The 19,773-nt window shown below is 37.4% G+C and overlaps 1 protein-coding gene across 2 annotated transcripts in view; it reads left to right on the forward strand.

Moving 5' to 3' along the window:
* Nucleotides 1-3,266: 3,266 nt before the first annotated feature.
* Nucleotides 3,267-19,773, forward strand: part of Klkb1 (kallikrein B1) — a 22,492-nt gene continuing 5,985 nt past the window's right edge. The window contains exons 1-11 of one of the 2 annotated variants that reach the window (XM_029556393.1): nucleotides 3,267-3,335; nucleotides 4,437-4,495; nucleotides 8,685-8,847; nucleotides 10,666-10,772; nucleotides 11,564-11,723; nucleotides 12,148-12,257; nucleotides 16,388-16,547; nucleotides 17,322-17,431; nucleotides 17,591-17,753; nucleotides 17,837-17,949; nucleotides 18,089-18,257. In XM_029556393.1, coding sequence (XP_029412253.1) covers nucleotides 4,438-4,495; nucleotides 8,685-8,847; nucleotides 10,666-10,772; nucleotides 11,564-11,723; nucleotides 12,148-12,257; nucleotides 16,388-16,547; nucleotides 17,322-17,431; nucleotides 17,591-17,753; nucleotides 17,837-17,949; nucleotides 18,089-18,257 — 1,313 coding nt within the window. In that variant the 5' untranslated portion in view covers nucleotides 3,267-3,335; nucleotide 4,437. Of the gene's footprint in view, nucleotides 3,336-4,436; nucleotides 4,496-8,684; nucleotides 8,848-10,665; nucleotides 10,773-11,563; nucleotides 11,724-12,147; nucleotides 12,258-16,387; nucleotides 16,548-17,321; nucleotides 17,432-17,590; nucleotides 17,754-17,836; nucleotides 17,950-18,088; nucleotides 18,258-19,773 lie in introns of those variants that run through there. The other variant, XM_029556394.1, reaches the window with a different exon arrangement.

Raw genomic sequence — 19,773 nt, forward strand, 5'->3', positions numbered from 1 at the left:
CTTAGGAGTCCATATGTATAGCTAAAGACTACATAACAAGCAACAATGCCAGATAGGAGATACCTTCTTTTGAGTTGTTGGCCAGGGTGCCCAAAGGGATTACCAGATAGTAACTCAGGATAGAACTGGGAAAATGAACAGCAGACCCTAATCTTATCTAAAGGATTATTGGCAACTGATTGTTGTTAGATGAGGAACAGCTGACCCTCCTAAAACAAAGACCTCTATATAGGCTGACTAGATCCACCAGAAGGGCAAGTAGTGGGGAATGGCTGGGGGTGCCAACAACACAGCAGATAGTAGCAGGGATATCAGAGTATAAGGGCTCTAGTGGGCGGAGGGAGGCTATGGGAGGGTGCCACCTGGGAAGTGGGTGTATATTTGAATAAGATGGTTTGGAATGCTCTGTGTGATATACACATACACACACACACACACACACACACACACAAATCAAAAACTTTATAGACATACACAGGTGCCAAGGATCCAAGTGCAACCAATTATGACTAGTAATAATCAGATACATACAGATTAGAGATGCATCTGCCAACACCTCAGTGTTATTAGCAAAAACAATGAGTCTTTCTGCAAGAACAATATATTCTAAAATGAAATGGAGATCTTTTTAAAAGTTAAAAACTCATTCAATTTAATGTCTTACAGTGCATATACTGAGTTCAATATTGTATAACTGTATTAATTCCACTGTGAACCTAGAAACTTGTACCCACTTGTGAAAGAGATGTACTCTTGCTCTGGACTGTGTTACTGAATATGGTAAAGCTGTAGTGAAATGCTTCTTCTAATCATGTCATTATTAAAAATTAAATAAAATAATGATTAAATAAATAATGAAATAAGTCTATTTCACTTCTTTCTGCTGATTTTCTGCTCTGCTGACATTAGGCTTAGTTTGTGTTTTTCTCTCTTGTTTCCTTAAATACGAAGTTATATTATTTTAGATCTTTTTTTATTAGAAGCATTTCATTACAGCTTTAACGTACTCAATAACAATTTCCAGTGCAAAGATGCATCTCTTTCAAAAGTGGCTATAAAATTTTTAGGTTCACAGTTGTTTTGTGCTCTTAACACAAGTTTTATTGCTGTAAACCACCTTCTTAGAACTGTTTTTGCTGCGTTACATACATTTGGGTACACTATACATCCATTTTTATTTGTTTCAATATATTTTTGTTCTTTTACAATTCTTTCTTTGACTCACTGATTTTTTCCAGAATATACTAATTTTCACATGTTTGTGATTTATCCAATTTTCCCCATGACTGATTTCTAGTTCCATATCAATATCTTTGGAGAAATGCCTGACATAATTTCAATCTTCCTGAGTTTGCTAAAACTTGTGTTTGACTTAGCCACACCTGTGGTCCCAGCACTTGGGAGGCAAAGGCAGGTGGATCTCTGTGAGTCCAAGGCCAGCCTGGTCTACATAGTGAATTCCAGGCCAAATGGGGCTACAGGGAGACCCTATTTCAAAAAGACCAAAAAAAATAAAAAAATAAAAAATAAACAAAAAAAAAACCCACTTGTTTTTTACTTTGAGATATTTATTATAATGTGTACTAGTGAGAAATAATTCCTATTTAACATGTTTGCTTTCTTTGGGGTCCATAGATTTATCTGGATGTTGGTTTTCTTCTTCGTATTTGCGGAATTTTGTTGTTTCTTTAAGTTTGCTACCCATTTTTCTGTTTTGTTATTTCTGAACTGTAAGAATCCACATTGGTTTGTGTGATGTGATGATGATAAGTTCTCTAGATTGTCTTCATTTTTTAAAACTTCTTGTTTCATTTTGTTCTCGTTGCTGAGTAATGCTAAGCTTGCTGATCGTTTCTTTGTTGAACTGTTTCATTTGTCCATTGTTGTCTTGATTTTGTTTAGTCATTAATCTGTGCTGTTCTGTGGCTCACTGAACTTCTTTGAGGCAATTATTTTGAATTTTTAATCAGACAATTTACAGACCTTTATTTCTTTAGGATCCCTTACTGATGCTTTAATTCCTCTTTTGAGGATGTTATTTTTCCCTGATTATTTGTGATCTCCTGGCTTCTGTTGGTATCTGCACCTTTTAAGAGATAGGCAACTTTTAAAAATACAATTTTCAATTTAATTAATTAATCCATTTATTTATTGTGTGTGCATGTGTGTGGGAGTGCAGATGTGTACATGCGATGGTGCACATGCAGAGGTCAGAGGACAATTTTCAGAAGTTGGTTCTCCCCCTCTACCATGTGGCTTCTGTGTGATTGAACTCAGACCATCAGGTTTGTAAGCAAGTACAAGTGCCTTTACCTACTGAGCTGTCTTACATATCCTGGAACTATATTTAGTTGCTTTAGCAAGCAAAGCCATTAATTAATTAACCCATCAGTCAGGTTTGCCAATGGCTAGAGTCCTCAAACTGGTTGACCTCATGCCTGAATGTGCAAGACTGGGTCTAAATCTTGGGTCCACAGAAACTAGCCTGGCATTGAGGCCCACTGGGGTATTCTTTACAACTGAGTCCACAGGGTTCATGTCTGACTCCTGGTTTCAATGGAGTTAGGGAACTTATGTGTGACAACTGACTTAAAATGCTGTGTTTTAAGGATGATTTGACACTGAAATGAGCCCTCGGTGTCCAGCATCACCTTAGGGTTACTGAGTACCTGATCATGTGAGTAAGGATCTGTTCCTGAGTCAAAAGGGACCATAATCAAAAAGGTTCCACTGGGGTAGATCTGGTGACTAATTTTGAAGGTATCTGCATGGAGCTGGGGGGCTAGCCTGATATTGGGATTTACTGGGGTGGGCTTAGTGCTGAGACCTATGGAAAGCAGATGTTTATATGGCTCTCTTTTTTCATGCAGAGCGTGTCTCCTGCTGTGTCACCAGGTTTGGATTGTGGCTAAGGTGAAACTTCCTGCATACTTTAATGCATCTTTTCTCATTTCTGCACCCTCACATGGATGCCTAGGATGCTGTAAACCTATCACCTGGATTCCTTAGCCTTGAGAAGGCAGTTTTTGCATGAAGAATTGTTTAAGTTGATGTTTTTGTAGAGGGATGAGTGCTGGGAGCTCCAACTCAACCGTCTTGTTCATACTACTCCCTGGAATTGTTACATATTAAATGCCTGAACTGGGAGTAAGATGTCCATGGACTATATTGACTGGCCAAACAGTTGACATTGATGGCAGAAGCCCAGTATCAATATTGGAGCCAAGCAAATATTGCCTGCTGTGCCACATTAGGAGAGCTTGAAAACTCTTCATTTTTAAGTGGCAAGAGACGCCCTCTCCTCGCAGGAACCGCGAAAGCAACTGGGCTCTCAGGTAGCAATTTTCTATTATTCTGATCACCTCTAAATTTGGTGCTTGATTTTTTTTAATGTATAACTTTTATGAAAAATCTATTGGTTTTCCTCATATTTAGAAAATCTAGAAGGAATTGTTCTTATATGGAGAAACATTTTAATATAAAATGTTATTTTTTCCAAGTACATAGGTCTAGTTCCTAATTTGTAAATTTTTCAGTCATTACTTTCTCTGGCTACATTTTCGTTATATAATTTTAATTCTTAGCTATATGGTATATATATAATGTTTTATAACATTGCTATTTCCAATCAATTGTTTTCAAAATGTTACTGTTATGGCAATTTTTTGGTTTTAGATTCCAAGATCTAAAACTAATATTTCCCCAAATAACTACTGAGAATTTTACTTGAATAGCATTGAATTTGTGTAATATTTGGGGGTGGTTGGCATCTTTATATAAGATTCTTGTACTTACAAATGTAATATATATTTTAAAGTTCTTTTATACCTGATCAAAGTACTATACACTCATACACACACACACACACACACATGCAAATTAAAAAATAGTAACTAAATGTAAAGTTAGTAGGAAGAAATAAAATATGCAAGGTTAATATAAACCTTTCAAGGTTAATATAAACTATTTTAAACCCAAGGATGATTTTTTTTTACTTGTTTAAAATTTAAATGGTTTGAATATTTTCAGAGATTTTTTTATGTACAGATTGTGCAGTAGTATTATTACCCTTATTTATAATAATAGTTCTGCAAAAATTAAGAGGTTTTATAAATGTTTAACCCTTTGATAACAATTTCCTTTCCTAAATTAAAAGCAAGAGAACTGTAAAATTAACAATAAACACAAATAGCAGTCTAGAAGTCTCACTTTGCATCTTGGGAACCATTATAAACACTTTGTTTCTATATATAAAATGTTCCCCTCAAATCCTGATTCTATATGCTGTTAATCCTGTGCTTTGATTTGTAATTTAGGAATTTATAAAAAAAAAAACAATGTCTCTATTAAATTAAAACTCATTTTAAATATATGCTAAATGTGACCTGAAATTAGCAGTTACATGTTGTTGTTGTTGGTTTTTTTTTTTTTTCAAGGATGTGTTTATTCAACCAAGTGGCTTATTTCATTTCCTTGTTTGCTACCATTTCTTGTGGTAAGTACATTATCTGTAGAAGTTAGAGTTCATAGGTGTAAGAAAGAAATAGTTAAGCAAAATATTCCACACTGGAGAAAGCCTAGAAGCATACAACTTTGGGAAAGGAGGCAGCTGCTGGCAACTGCTTTTCCTGTTCAGAAGCAAGAAATGCTTCTCAGATACATTGTCCTGGACACATGTGAGCAGGTAGGAGCCCAGGAACAACGACTCATAGTGCGTGTGTTAGCAGAAATTTCTGTTTCCAGATGATTCTATTAGCGAATACCTGCTCTCCACCCAAAATAGTTCCCTGTTTTTATTTTCAGCCTTTAAAAAACAAACTTTAACTGAAATTTTGAAAGAATATTAGACATTTATAGTGTTTGGGTACAATCCAAGTTTCTGATAACTGTATGAAATGTTTTACCGCAAGCCACTGGGGAAGTATTTCAAAAATGAAAGTATTGGTTTAAATTTAACTAGCATATCGTCCTCTTGATAGTTCGGGTGAACAGCTTCCAATACCAGGTTTCAGTCTTCTTTCTTTCTCTATTTATTCCATTAACTTTCAGAGAACAAGAATGACTCTTGACAGTGTTTTCAACAGTCATTATAAAGTGAGGTTTCCTCTGGGTTACCTTGAGGGGTAGATTCCGAGTCCAGGGTGATCTGCGATATGGTCACACCACAATGATTAGTTACGTTCTTCTCAAATATATGTCAAAGATAAACATACCTCCTTGGAAGGCTGACACCTGTAAATAGAAGTAATTTCATGAGGAAAAGGCTTTTTTCCCCTCCCTCCACAAAGCACATCTCCCTTCCATCTTTCCTCTCAATCCTAACTGCTCTTCTGTATCATAAATATTGCCATCTATAAATTAATCAAATGCTTAGGAGTTCTAACTGGAGATGCTGTGGACCATGACCACTAAAAAATAATTTTTTTGTGTGTGAAAGGGAGAAGGAAAAATTCACGATCATGATAGGAAAATTAGAGATGCAAATCCCACAGAACAGGAAACGGCACACTGTATGCAGTCCCAAATGCAAAAGGAATCATTTTTAAAATCTTTTCTGTAGCCTTTTGGATACTTTGCTGAGTGATTCTATTTATGTACTTGTGTGTTATTATTGACAGACACTCATTAATTTACATTTTCTGTTTATAGCCAACTTTAATGTAAATAAACATATATATATATATATGTGTGTGTGTGTGTCTTTTAGCAACAGGGTCTCCCTGTAGCCCCAGCTGGCCTAGAACTCATTATGTAGACCAGGCTGGCCTTGAACTCACAGAGATCCGCCTGCCTCTGCCTCCCAAGTGCTGGGATTAAAGGCATGCGCCACCAGGCCCGGCAATAATCTTTTGCATTTCATGTACTTTGTATGTACACTCTGCACAAATATTTTAATTATTTCTCTGGATTAAATATTTATGAAAATGCTAGATACAAAGATGTGAATATTTTTGAAGGTTTATGGTATGCAACACACGATCATCTTTCCGAAATGTTACCCTCTGTTTGCTTTGCCCATAGCATAGGCGAGTGCTCAGTTGTTCCACTTCTGACAACTCTAACAGACATCTGTTGCTTTGGAGCCTGGCATAAAGTTAGTTACCTTTCTGGAAAGTGTTCAGATTTATTTCTGAGAAATGACCATCTCCAAGTTTTGTTCACGTGGCTCTGGTGATGCATCTTCTGCTGTTGGCACGGGGACTGAAGTTCCTGGCCCAGACAGACCAGAGCCAGGAGCTATAGACACTGGGCTGAGTGCAATGGCCCAACCAGAGCTAGTCTAACAAGGCTTTTATTTGGACTTCTAGAAACCGGACAGTGCTTTTGTTTTTCCTTTCCAACTTGATCTGCGATAATAAAAATGCAGGGCTAGAGCTGCTGATGCTGTCTAGCTGCTATGGTGGAGCTTAAGATGAATGAGAGCAACAGGCAACAGAATAAGCCAAAGGTGACAAATTGTGCACGGATGCTGTCTATTGATCTGTGTCCGAGTACTCATGAAGTCATTCACAGAGGCACCTGGCCTTCTAAACCAATACATTTCATTTGCATTCTAACCACATTGAACTAGGATTTCTATCATGTGCAACCAAAATCAGGGCACAAATGTTGGCTGTTTATATTTTTATCTTTGCTAACAGTCGTTTAACCTGCATGAACCTATGATTCTTGCCATTTTCCATATAATTATTATTTAATTGTATTTATTTGGTAACTTATTTTTTCATATGTCACCCAATTTATAAAAAGTTACAAAACATTTATTTATTTATTTATTTATTTATTTATTTATTTAGTGTATATGTGTGCATGCACATGTGTCACGAGGCACTTGTGGAGATAGGCTCTCTCTTTTCACTATTCCAGTTCCAGGGACTGAACTCAGGTCATCAGTCTTGTCAGCATGTACCTTTACCTGCTGAGCCCTCTCTATGGCCCTTATCTATGATTTTTAAAGTAGAACGCTTTTACTCCCTTAATAATAGCATTTTTTTCTTCTTTGATCATGTAAATTAACAAGACTGAATAACCTGCCCTAGGTCCATGAACATGGGGTCCATGTGAAAACTGAAGGCCAAGATCATTATGTGATCACCTACGTTATACATACTCTACAATACAATTTAAACAGTTATCCTTGTCACCACCATTATCATTGTTGTCATTACCAACTTAGGAGGATAAGCCTGTATCCCCACTAAGACTTTCTTTGCACTCAGTTCTACAACTGGTATATTTCTAGTCACCCCTTTTCATCAACTGAGTCACCTGTCAGTTCACTAAAACTCAACTGCAGTATGAGAACTCCCAGGTTAGCATTGGTCATAGTTTGTGCCTCTGTATGTCTATATATGATGGGATGGCAGAGGAGTATCTGCTCCATAATTATGAAACACTAATCATCTAAAAAAAAAAAAAACCAAGTCTCTAGCTTTCATTGCAACTGGGCCAAATATTCAGTATGTTGTGTAACTAGTACACCTTAGGATGTACACTTGGGGAGATGGATTCCCAGGAGCATTTACCCGAGATCTGTGCTCTTTCCAAATATAAACCTTACACAAGAAGTAGGCATGGTAGCTACTCCTCTGAGAAGAAGAGAAGAAGTCTTGCTGGTTTGAGTCATCAAAATGAGGCTCAGAGCCAGGATCCCCAGAGAGGTGGAGCATACAAAATTTTAAGTCTTCAGTGATTAATGAAACCCATGTTGTTTAAGATGCACAGTACAGGAATCACCATGAAAAACTGAATAGTCACTACCACACTGGGTCATGGACAAGGTTGCCACTGGAGTGTTGCATAGTTAATGAACTATGACTGATGAAAATGGATATTTTACCTGAGCTAGAAAGTTCAGTAAGCAGACTTGACTGAAATCGTTCCAGGTAAATCCAAATTCATACATAAAAGCCATTACAGACAGCTTTCTAATAGTATGTGGAGTATGTAGTATTTCAGAGCTGTGAGTCAGTACAAACAAGTGTTTCACAATGTGTTTTCAGTTTGGCACATGAATGCATTTTCTAAATCTATTTAAGAATTGAGCTTGTAGGAAGTAAGTACTCAGTAACTGTTACTTTGCTTGAAGTAGGCTGAGATGGAAAGCAGCGTCCAACACTGCCTGCTGAAAGGTGACAGACTGGGATTCAGAAGTGTTGAGCCTATGTCCCAGGGCATGTATTAACTGTATTGACAGTGACCAAGCCTTAGCACCAGAGAATCAGTTTTTTACTTTTTCATGGAAAAAGATACAAATACAGACAATGATGCTTATCTCTAGCTTCGCAGTTGTAGAAATCTAGGAAGATGCTGGCTCGGAGGAGTTTTTGAAAAATACACTGTCATTTTCAAGGCGTGATATTTTCACAGCATGTTAGACAACAGGCAGGAAACAAATCAGTGTTGTATTTTACTAGAGACAACTTATGTGCAAATGATTGTTTAGTCAATAAAGAGATAATCAAATTTTATATGTAAGTGCCCAGAAAGTGACTTTAAATGGCATTATATATTGTTTAAATAGTTGTAATATGTTTCATTCTGCCTCTGTAGTTAAAGTCAAGTTGTAAACATCTTTAAAAGAAATTGGAAGAAATAAGAAGGTCAACGGACATGTAGATACATTTCTAGTAAAATTGTTGCATGTTTTTTTCTGAATCATTTTTTTAATGGTTATACCTCAGGATGTCTGACTCAACTGTATAAAAATACCTTCTTCAGAGGTGGGGACCTAGCTGCCATGTACACCCCGGATGCCCGGTACTGTCAGAAGATGTGCACATTCCACCCCAGGTGTTTGCTGTTCAGCTTTCTCCCAGCAAATTCAACCCATGAGCCAGAAAAAAGGTAAAGGGTGAATATCTTACCATTGGCAGACTTAGGCATTTCTCAAAATGTTTCCAGTGTGTGCCAAAAAGTGCAGTATTTCTGAAAGGGTTCAAAGATTGGTTTCATCATTAGCTCCTAGAAAGTTTCTTTCAGACTCCTAGACTGCAAACAATGTTACTGGGCCAAAGTCTCTTGGACCTGACCAGTCTGTATTTTATTTTATTTTTTAAGTTTTTTTTTTGAGAATTTTATATATTTATATTGTTTTCCTCCCCCACAACTCCTCCCATGACACGCCACTCCCTCTCAATTTCCTGACAACTTCTTTGTTTTAAAGAACCACAAATTTCTTTACTTGTTTAAAGTAGGAGCAGGTAGCTGTGCTTTATCCAAAGCCTTAAGAGCAAAGCATGTATCATGAAAGAGTCTCGTAACAGATGAATGCTTCACCTGCATAAGGAAGTATATTTAATTGTTTGAGCTATTACCATATATATGGGTAGTAAAGTATGAGTGAGACAAACCAGGAATTTGGTTGATAATAGAATTGAGATCTAGAATTGTGACATTGTGTGAAGCAGGCGTTAATGATGCCTATTGGGGCTTTTGGAGTGTGTTGTGTGTATATACATGTGTGTATGTGTATGTGAATATGTTTGTGTGTCTGTGTGTGTGTGTTATGAACTGATAATTTAGAGAAGTACAAGTATTAGAATCTAGTTGCTAATTAAAATTCTGGTTAGGTTGTGAAGATGCTTATTACACACAGCCACAGCTTTACCTTAATTTTCTTTTATTTGATCAATAGCCAGAATACAAGTTTTTGCTCCCATTTTCATGCACGCACGCGTGCGCACGCGTGCGCGCACACACACACACACACACACAAAACTTTCATCTTCATTCTATTTGAGTTTAATGATTAGGCATTGGACACTCATTAGTCCCCACATGATAACCTACATGGAAAACCCATATTAAAAGTTGAAACTAATAGAAAAATTGACATTATAAACAAAAAATCTTCTATTAGATATAGACTATCAGAAGTTAAAGCACGATGAGCATTGTATATAGACTCAATTAATGACTTATTCTACTTTTTAGTAAGTTAAAATATTAGTAAACATTGGACACTCATTAGTCCCTACATGATAACCTACATGGAAAACCCATATTAAAAGTTGAAACTAATAGAAAAATTGACATTATAAACAAAAAATCTTCTATTAGATATAGACTATCAGAAGTTAAAGCACGATGAGCATTGTATATAGACTCAATTAATGACTTATTCTACTTTTTAGTAAGTTAAAATATTAGTAATATTTACGACCTTAGAAAACTTTGGTGTTTCATACAGGGGGATCATAAGTTCAAAGTCAGCCTGGGCAATTTAACAAGACTCTGTCTCAAAATAAGCTAAATAAAAATAGGGTGTGGGGTACAAGGGAGGGAATGGAGGATGTAGAGCTTGTCCAGCATGAAGCCCAGGGTTTCATCCTCAGCATCACAAAAAACGAAACCCCAAACAATTACCAATTGGGAAACAGATCCATGAAAGTTAAAAACATAGGAATAATCATTAACTCTTTACTATGGATTGTTTTTCGCATTTAAACTTTTTTTAAGTTTGCAGTCAGGTATTTCAGAGTTTGTTACATATTTTGAAATTGTCTTTAAGAGTGTCCTTTTCAGCGAATGTCAAGGAATGCTGCAGTAAGGAAATTTCAGGCTTTACTTATTTAAAATGTTGAATGTTTCCTCAATGTATGTTTATTATTCTATTTCCTAAGTGAATCTTTTTTTTTTTTTTTTAAAAAAAAAACAAAACAGATTTGGTTGCTTCTTGAAAGACAGCATTACAGGAACCCTGCCAAGAGGACACCGAACAAATGCAATTTCTGGTCATTCCTTAAAGCAGTGTGCTCATCAAATAAGTGGTAAGATGTGGATTTTTTTCAACTAAACTTGAGCTAAAAAAACTAATTTAGACTATTTTTTTGCTCAAAGTGTGTACCATCATGGAGTTTTAGAAGAGAATGCCAAGAAAGATAACAGAAGAAATGAAGCAATATCATGGCCATAGACGAGGGATGCATTTATCTTGATAATGTTCTTGCCTCTATCAGTGATCATGTGCATACCTAATGGGCCTCTATGATTTATGATGCTAATGCACAATGTAAGATTTGCAGAAAGTGAGTTGTGATCCAAACAACAGTCTTCCCTTGTTTCAAGACAAGAGAGTGAAAAAAAAAGCCTCAGGCAACAGCTTGCTCCCAAGTTCACTTGAGGGCAATTTGTGGTTCTCCCCAATGGCGTTGAACCACTAATGGTTCTGTCCTTTCCAGCTCAAAGAACACCTGGCAATGTCTAGAGATATTTTGAATGCTGCACTTGAGGGAGATGCTGTTTTATGATAGAGCAACAAATTCTAGTAGACATGAAACAGTTACTCACAAGAGAGGACTTTCTAGCCACATGTAGGGCCACTGATAAGGATTTAAGAAATGCTGTTGTATACCATTCAGCCCTAAGTGAAGGACTAGAGTATGCTTGTTTTAAGCAGAGTTTGATAACGTAAACGTGCAACACAAATTTTATATCCTGTAGTCAGTCCCCGAAAATTGGGTTTGGGCCTTCAAAATTATTCTCCTCAAATAGTAAAAGTAGTTTGCCTATTTCAAGAAAACAGTTTGGCTGAATTTCTCTCTGTATTTCATTTACACAGCTTGCCACCGAGACATTTACAAAGGAATTGATATGAGAGGGTCCAATTTTAATATTTCTAAAGTAAAAAGTGTTGAAGAATGCCAGAAACTGTGCACCAATAATATTCACTGCCAATTTTTCACATTTGCCATGCAAACATTTCACAATGTGGAATATGGGTAAGTAAAATTCATAGGAATTATTCTCTGTGATGATGCGTTCAGGATATAATTGCATTCTTTCTAACTCCTTTTTATCCTATTAAAATTCAAGAAGGAATTTAGTCCTGACCTTTTTCCTTAGATATTTATATTTCAATGACATTCTTCTGCCAAAGGTAGTGAACTCAATTTGGTCCATTGATAGGCTGTGTATGGAATGAAGGTTTGATGTCATAGGATGATGTCTGCCACCCCATTCTTACCCTAAACTTCCCTCCATAGAAGAGTATGCATTTGATTAATAAAACTACCAACCCATGTATCATCAGGATTGTTGTTGGTTTGCCTTCGTTTTCTCACAGCTCATGGATCCTTTCAACACCAAACATTACCTGCACCTTATAAAACAGGAAACAAAACAACTTTTTTTCTTCCCATTCAGGAACAACTGCCTACTGAAACACAGTCCAAGTGGAACACCTACCAGCATAAAGACACTGAACAACCTCGTATCTGGATTTTCATTAAAGCCCTGTGCACTTTCAGAAATTGGTAACTGGATACAATTGTGATGGTTCCCAGAAATATTCATGTGCTCTTCCCTGGAATCTGTGGATAGGGTGTGTTTTGGCCAGAGGGTCTTTGTAGATGTGATCAAATGAAAGACTGAATTAAGAATTAATTTGGATTATGGGACTATATCCAATCTAGTCTTAAAGGTCTTTGTAAAACACAGAGGAGAGCAGAAGGGTCAGCATCAGAGAAAAACTTGAAAAGGTTACATTGATGGCTTTAAAGTTGGAAAAAGGGTCCCAGTGTAAAGGAATGCCCATGAACTCTGAGTGAAAAATACAAGGGAACAGACTCTGCTACAAACCTTTACAGAGGATCAAAACCTTTCTGGCCTCTTAACTATAGTTCAGTAAGGCTCATTTTGGATGTCTGATCTCTGGGACTATAAGATAATAAATTTATGTTGCTTGAGCCTATTAGTTTACTATAATATTCCTATAGCAACAGCATTAAGAAAGAACTACAGTGACATTTTAGAGAAAATGTTAAGCTCATATTTTTATGGTGTCTGCATCTAGTGAACCAACCCTACCACCATGAATCAATAAAATCCTATTGTTTTCAGACAAATCCAATAATTCTATTGAATTATCCAGACAGATGTCATGTAATCCCATTATTGGTGCCAATAGTAAGCTATTACTGAGAACAAATCACTTAGTCAGTGCATGCTACATAGCACTGAGCACTGGCTCTGTGCCATGATCTGTGCTGGGTGCTGAGTTCTAGACTGTGACCTCTCTGTGAAAGACTGGTAAGTCAGAAACAAGCTATCTCTTTTCCTTTTCGTCTCTTCTTTCTCCAACATATCCCCTCCATCCTGTGTGCAGTATTTATTGGTTCAAATTTGTTGATTATTTGGTTTTAATACCTTTATTCTTTTGCTGGAAAGCTTTTGAAGGTTTGACCACATGGGGTAGGGCTCCTTATTAAAATCTATTCCATTCTGTACATTGTGCTTATTTTAAATTATGTTCGGTTATTGTACCAGAATACCAGAGAACTGAGCCATATATATAAAGAAAAGATCATTTAGCTCATGATTTTGAAGGCTAGGAAGCTAAAGATTGTGTGGCTACATCTAGCAAGGAACTCATGCCACATTGCAACATGGTAGAAAAATGCAGAATGTCAAGCAGGCACATGTGGAAGGGACAAAACACAAGAGAAAGCCTTGCTTTGTAGCAACCTGCCCCTGAGTAACAACTCAGTTCAGTGAGAGCAAGAACTCACTCATGTGAGAAAAGTATTACTCCATTCATGAAGCCCCCCGCCCCATGTCTTCACGTCTTCCCACTAGGCCTTACCTCTGAACACTGGGGACCCAACATCAATAGGATTTTGCTGGATACAAACCACATTCAAATCATAGCAGCATATTGCTGCATGTACGTGCTGCACTTAGCAGAGAACTGACAAGATGTCCTGCTTCAAGTCCTTCACTAGCGCTGTCCACATCCTTTAAGGATCCTTACATGCCCAGTCTCACACTTCTCAGTGCCTGCGTTCCACTAAGGTGCATTGAGTTCATATGTTTCTTCAATCTGATGGGACAATCTGAATGGACAATTAAATGTCCTTTATGAGTTATAAAAATTCTGGGTATTTCAGGGAGTGGTCCAAGGTCTTATGACTCTACGTTCTTTGCCAATTAAATGCATAAGAAGGCTGTCTCTGTGCCTATGGCTCAAATTAAATCAGTAAGTTAGGGGTGACTTGTAGTCATTATATATCCTCGTCTTTACTTTCACCAACAATGTCTCTGGTTTGACAGATGAAAACTGTGACTCCTAGGGGTTAAAAGCTATCCCTTGAACACAGTCACACACATTTCAGATACCGTCCCTCCTTTTGTAATGTAATGCCAAGTTTCTTAACTCTCAACTCGTGAAGTGCTGGGTTTAAAGACTCGTTTTCATCAGCATCCTGCATGGATTTCGAAAATCACATTTCCTGTGCTAATGGTAAAGTATTGTTTGCAATTCTGATTGAGACAATTCTTTCCATATTATTGACTTAGTATCTGCCCCAACTGTTATTACTACCTTAGGAGGCAACTGCCATGTTAAAAATCACCATGATTAATTCCCACCACCCCCTTCTCTCCTCTTTCCTCCTCCTACTCCTTCCTCTCCTTCCCTCCCTCCCTCGCTCCCTTCCTGTCTCCTCTCTTCTTCCTCTCCAAGAAGAAAGCTGCTAAGAGTAAACAAAATCAGAGTCAGGTCAAATAAATTTAAGCCTGTGAGTAAGATTTTCCAGGGAATATCCATGTTATGGCAGGTCTCTGGAAATTGGGGATGTGGCTTTGAAGCAACTCCAACTGTTCAGGCACCCCAGTGGTAGCTAAGCTGTTGGTTTTGATCAGGATTAGAGGATGGTTTTCCTGGGCTCTGTGGAGCTAAGGAGAAAGCATGGATGCAGGGCTAGTTAAACTCCACACAGCTCTCTGCCCTGGCTGAGGGCAGCCATTTTTCTTGCATAATGGCTCCTGGATTATCATGTGCCTTTGGGTAATTTCCAGAGTCCTGAAACCACTGATATGGATCCTTTTGCCGGTGCTCTTCACAGTGATGGAGGAGATGGATTTTGGAGGTCTTTGTTCTCATACTCTAATATTTTGTAATACTTTTGATATGCATAGCTAATCTAGCTTTAGAAAGCAAATAGTCTTTGGAACATGGAGATGCCTATCTTGCTTACTTCTGATTCCACATTTTGTGTGGAGCAACAGAGAACTAGATAACAGAAAACAAGGACAAAGAGGATTCAAAGTACCTACAAGTCATGTAAAATTGTAGAATGAATAAAACAAATTAAATACACAACTTGAAAAAGAGTCAAGATGGCCACTTGATTTTTATGTATATTTTCTTGAGTTTTCGTGCATTTCATACAATAAATACACTTCATATTTAGGGCTCCTCCCCTATCCACAAACCCTTCTGCAGAATCCACCCCCGAATTTCATGCATTCTGTCATATATGTTAAAGGCTATCTGGTCAAGCTTTTGTATCCAGATGTCCCTCAGTACAAGTCCAACCACTGGAGTCTAGTCAGCCTATCTAGAGTGATGACTGCTGGGTGAGGGAGAGTTGATCTTCTTTAAGGGGGTGACCCTTGATAGGCTGACCACTTGGTTTTTGATAATGTCTGCTTTTCTATTTTGAAAGGCTGTCATTAGAAAGGGGTTTAGTATATGATTCTACAGGGTTGGCTTAGATAGATGTGACTTTTAGGAAACAAGAAAAAAAATTCCTGACCTCTCCAGTGGTCCAGAAAAGAAGTGAACTTTGCCACAGTTGGCAAACTCCTTTTCAACTACAAATGTCTGAATAAACTTGTAAAACAGTCTGTCAGAAGTGCCTTGGGAAGATGTAATTCAGATCAGTATTGGCACCTGTACTTTCTCCTCCAGCTTTAGGGGTCTGTATATGTTTGTTCTTTAATTCAAATAGTTGATGTCTAACTTCCTAGACTGCTCAAATGAAGTGCTTGGCAAGTGTTCTCTCTTTATACAACTATACTAAATTTGACTGTCTTATCATTGTTATTTAACTGTCCATACTTTAAATAGAATTTAATGTGCTATCAAATTGAGTAAGTCATGTGAACAGAGCACAAACAAAAATAGACTTGGGGAATAAAATTCTGTAAGAATGAAAATGAGCTTTTTTTCTGATCTAAAATCAAGTAGCATTTTTTTTTTTGTTAGCTCCTTGGAATTTTTGAAATTTCTTCTTATTATAATGCTTCTTATAATACTCAGAAACAAAATATGAAACATCATGTTCCTAAGACTGATTAAGGGTCTGGGTAATACAAAGAAAACATGAACGCAGGTTGGGTCACCTAAATATTTTGCTTTAATGGAGAATGACTTATTTTCCTTCTCTGATGTAGAGATTTGTCTCGAAAGTTAAAACAAGTTTTGCTTTTTTTTTTCTAAATAACAAACAACAAACTTGGGGCTATCTTAACAGGCAATTTTAACTTAGGATGCTTAGAGCTTTAAATAATTGTCATATTGCTTTAGTTATGATGACAAAGCATAAGCAAGCCTAAGATTACTTCATTGACGGAGGAACATTTCTCATTGGTGAGTTCACAGGTTGCTCCATGGATATTTTCCAGCACCTTGCCTTTGCAGACCTGAATGTGGCCCGAATCATCACCCCGGATGCTTTTGTGTGTCGTACCATCTGCACCTACCACCCCAATTGCCTCTTCTTCACATTCTATACAAATGCATGGAAGGTAGAATCACAAAGGTGAATATGGGTGGGCTGATCTCTTCTAACCATTTCCCTTCTTAGCCTGAGATCTGAAAGCTCTTTGTTGATTTTTCTCAAAACACTGGAGCTTCTAGTTTAAGTAGCTGCTTTTCTGTTATGTGCAGATTAGCTAAGAGATTAGTGGATTCATCTACACATCCTCTTACATAAAACAAACAGAACTTTGAGTCAAAAAACAGCACTGTGAACAGATCTGTTTGTGAATAAAGAGATCAGATACCTTTCTTACTGGCATTAAGATTTTGAATTAGCTTGTGGTAAGAACTGCTCCTGCAGTATATCCTTTAAGCCTCTGAGAAACCGGAGCCCTGTTGTCCTGATCAAAGGTCTAGTCTGACCTCTTTTCATTTAGATAACTTATTCTTTCCTTTATGTGTAGTGTGGGGCCCTCAGAAGGATGTGTACGGATGTGATGTCATGGTAGCATAAATCCAGATAGTTTATTCTTTGATGTTTTTCTTTTTCCTATTTTCTTTTTATATTTAGAAGGTGAAATTTTAACCTCTGTCCTCTTTTGGGGGGGTTATCTGTACGTTTTAGTTTACAACGGAGGGAGATGTGGCTCACTTTACATTTAATCTCTGTAATACTTTGGAGTTCTGGGGTCTGATTTACTTTGAAGAGAGTTTCTCAGACAAATACAATGTGCAGAGTTGCTTTTTTTTTCTTTGATGTAGGCAGTTTCTGTGTTTGTCTAAGGCCTTTAATGCAGTTTCTTTTCTTTTCTTTTTTCTCTTATTTTTTTATTAGAAATGTTTGTCTCCTGAAGACTTCTCAAAGTGGGAGACCAAGTTCCTTCACTCCTCAAGAAAACGCTATATCTGGACACAGTCTCTCCACCTGCAGAAGAACTCTTCCTGGTAATGTGATTCAATAATGATATTGCATGTCTTGTGACAGATCTTGGAATCTTCTAACAGTCATTTGATGAAACTGTCCTCAAGACTCTAAGAAACCTGTATTACTGGGGCTTACTACCTGTTTCATTATGTATCTTTTGATGTTTGTTCTTGGTCCAGAGCCTTGCCATTTCAAAATTTACTCTGGAGCTGATTTTGGAGGAGAAGAACTGAATAGGACTTTTGTGCATGGAGTCGGGGCTTGCCAAGAGACTTGTACCAAGACAATTCGCTGCCAGTTCTTTACATACTCATTACTCCCGAATGACTGCAAGGGAGAGAAGTAAGGGAACATTACTTTGATGATTGGTGAGATAATTTCAGTTTTCTCTGTGGGTTTGATTTTGTACTATTCATTTTATCCAGGTGTAGATGTTCCTTAAGATTATCTGTGGATGGCTCTCCAACTAGGATCACCTATGGGATACAAGGGAGCTCTGGTTACTCCTTGAGATTGTGTGAAGCTGGGGATAGCTCTAGTGAGTAAAACTTATTTGTTGAGAAACTGCAAGGGGACACTGGGTTGTTATGACTGATGCCTTAGTCTTCTATGAATGAGTCATCTCTATCTTTCCTTGGCCGGAGGGGATGCTGATTCACTTCTCATTTTGACCATAGCCTGTGCAACGAAAACAAATGTGCGCATTGTGGGAGGAACGAACTCTTCTTTAGGGGAGTGGCCTTGGCAGGTCAGCCTGCAAGTGAAGCTGACAACTCAGAATCATCTGTGTGGTGGGTCTATCATTGGACGCCAATGGATCCTGACTGCTGCGCATTGTTTTGATGGGTAAGTTTTGGATTTATCTTATCACGCCTTTGTGTGTGTGTGTGTGTGTGTGTGTGTGTGTGTGTGTGTATGTCCTCACCTGTACATGTACATGTGGAAGCCAGAGTTTCAACACTGAGCGCATTCTTCTACTGCTATCCACCTTATTTGTTGACATAGGATCTAAACCTAGAGCTTGCCATTCGGCTACAACGGCTGATCAACAAGCCCTAGGGTTCTGCCTGTCTTCACGCTCTGGCACATACTCAGCTTTTATGTGTGTTTGGGGGATCTGAACTTAGGTCCTCATGCTTAAGGAGCAAGAAGTTTGCCCACTGAACCACCTCCTCAATTCAGCCTATTTGTTTTGATCATGATAAGGGTTTCTAGGTCTTTGCACAGATTATAATTTTAAATTTAGTTTGTATATCTTTTACCTGGCTAATTAAAATTTTCATACCATCCAAAGGATCGATTTTAAACATGAAAATGCCTTTAATTCAGTTTCCTAATAGGGCTTATTTTAATCAATCTGGTTACTTGACAGCTCTAATTTAATTAAAGCAATTGCTTTTGTGTTTGATGATCTGAGCTTGATTTTCCCATAGCTTCTCAGAATGCAACAGCAACATTTCTGTATTTTTACTTGTAATAAACAGGAAATAATTATAAACATGCACATTTTTAATGTTTTAAACCACAACTTCTTATACTGTGAATTGCAACCCCATATAGAGTCATTGTGACAGACGACGGGATCCCAAAATGTCTGGCAACAGTAAAAAGTCCTGAATAACCCAAATCAATTCAAAATCAGCACACAGTGAACCTGAGGTCCTTCTGGCGGCCCTGTCCTGTGCTGCATCCACAGTTGCACGGTAGCTTTTGTCCCTAACAGACAATATGCTTACTTTGTACTGCTAGTTCTGCCACACCACACGGTGCCAACAGATGGTGCCCAGAACACTGAGCTCAGATAGACTATTAGGTGGTATGACTGCTGTGCTTTTACTGTGTGTACAAGGCTTGCTGCTCCTACAGCTATGTAATAGCTTAGTTTCAGAGAACAAACTTTTCTAGCATTTTCCTATAATCATTCCTCAGCATGTAAGTAATAAATTAGTATATCTTTGTATTGTGGTAGATTGATTTTAAGAATTGTGTGTTTTGTTGTTGACCTTGGTTTCATTAAAAATTTGTTAAATGAATTTTGGCTTGGGTATTACTGTAAAATTTTCTACAATTTCTGAAACAGCCCTAAACCCACTTCTACCATTTAATGCTATGTATTTATGCAAAGTGGCATTCTCAACATTGTGGATTATACTGTCCATTATAAAATCAAAATATCAGCAAAACTCCTGGAAACACTGAAGATGTTTCTATCTTGCTGTATCAAATATTCAGCGATTATTTAATTCTTTATGTGAAAATAAACAAGCATATCCTTCTCATTAGCATGCAGAGTTGCTTTTGTCTTTAGTAAATGGTAAAATTTTATGTATACCAGAGAATTGTTTTAAAGTCAATTACTTTA

This window comes from Nannospalax galili, unplaced genomic scaffold, assembly GCF_000622305.1.
Source record: "Nannospalax galili isolate Female #2095 unplaced genomic scaffold, S.galili_v1.0 scaffold46, whole genome shotgun sequence".
NCBI lineage: Eukaryota > Metazoa > Chordata > Mammalia > Rodentia > Spalacidae > Nannospalax > Nannospalax galili.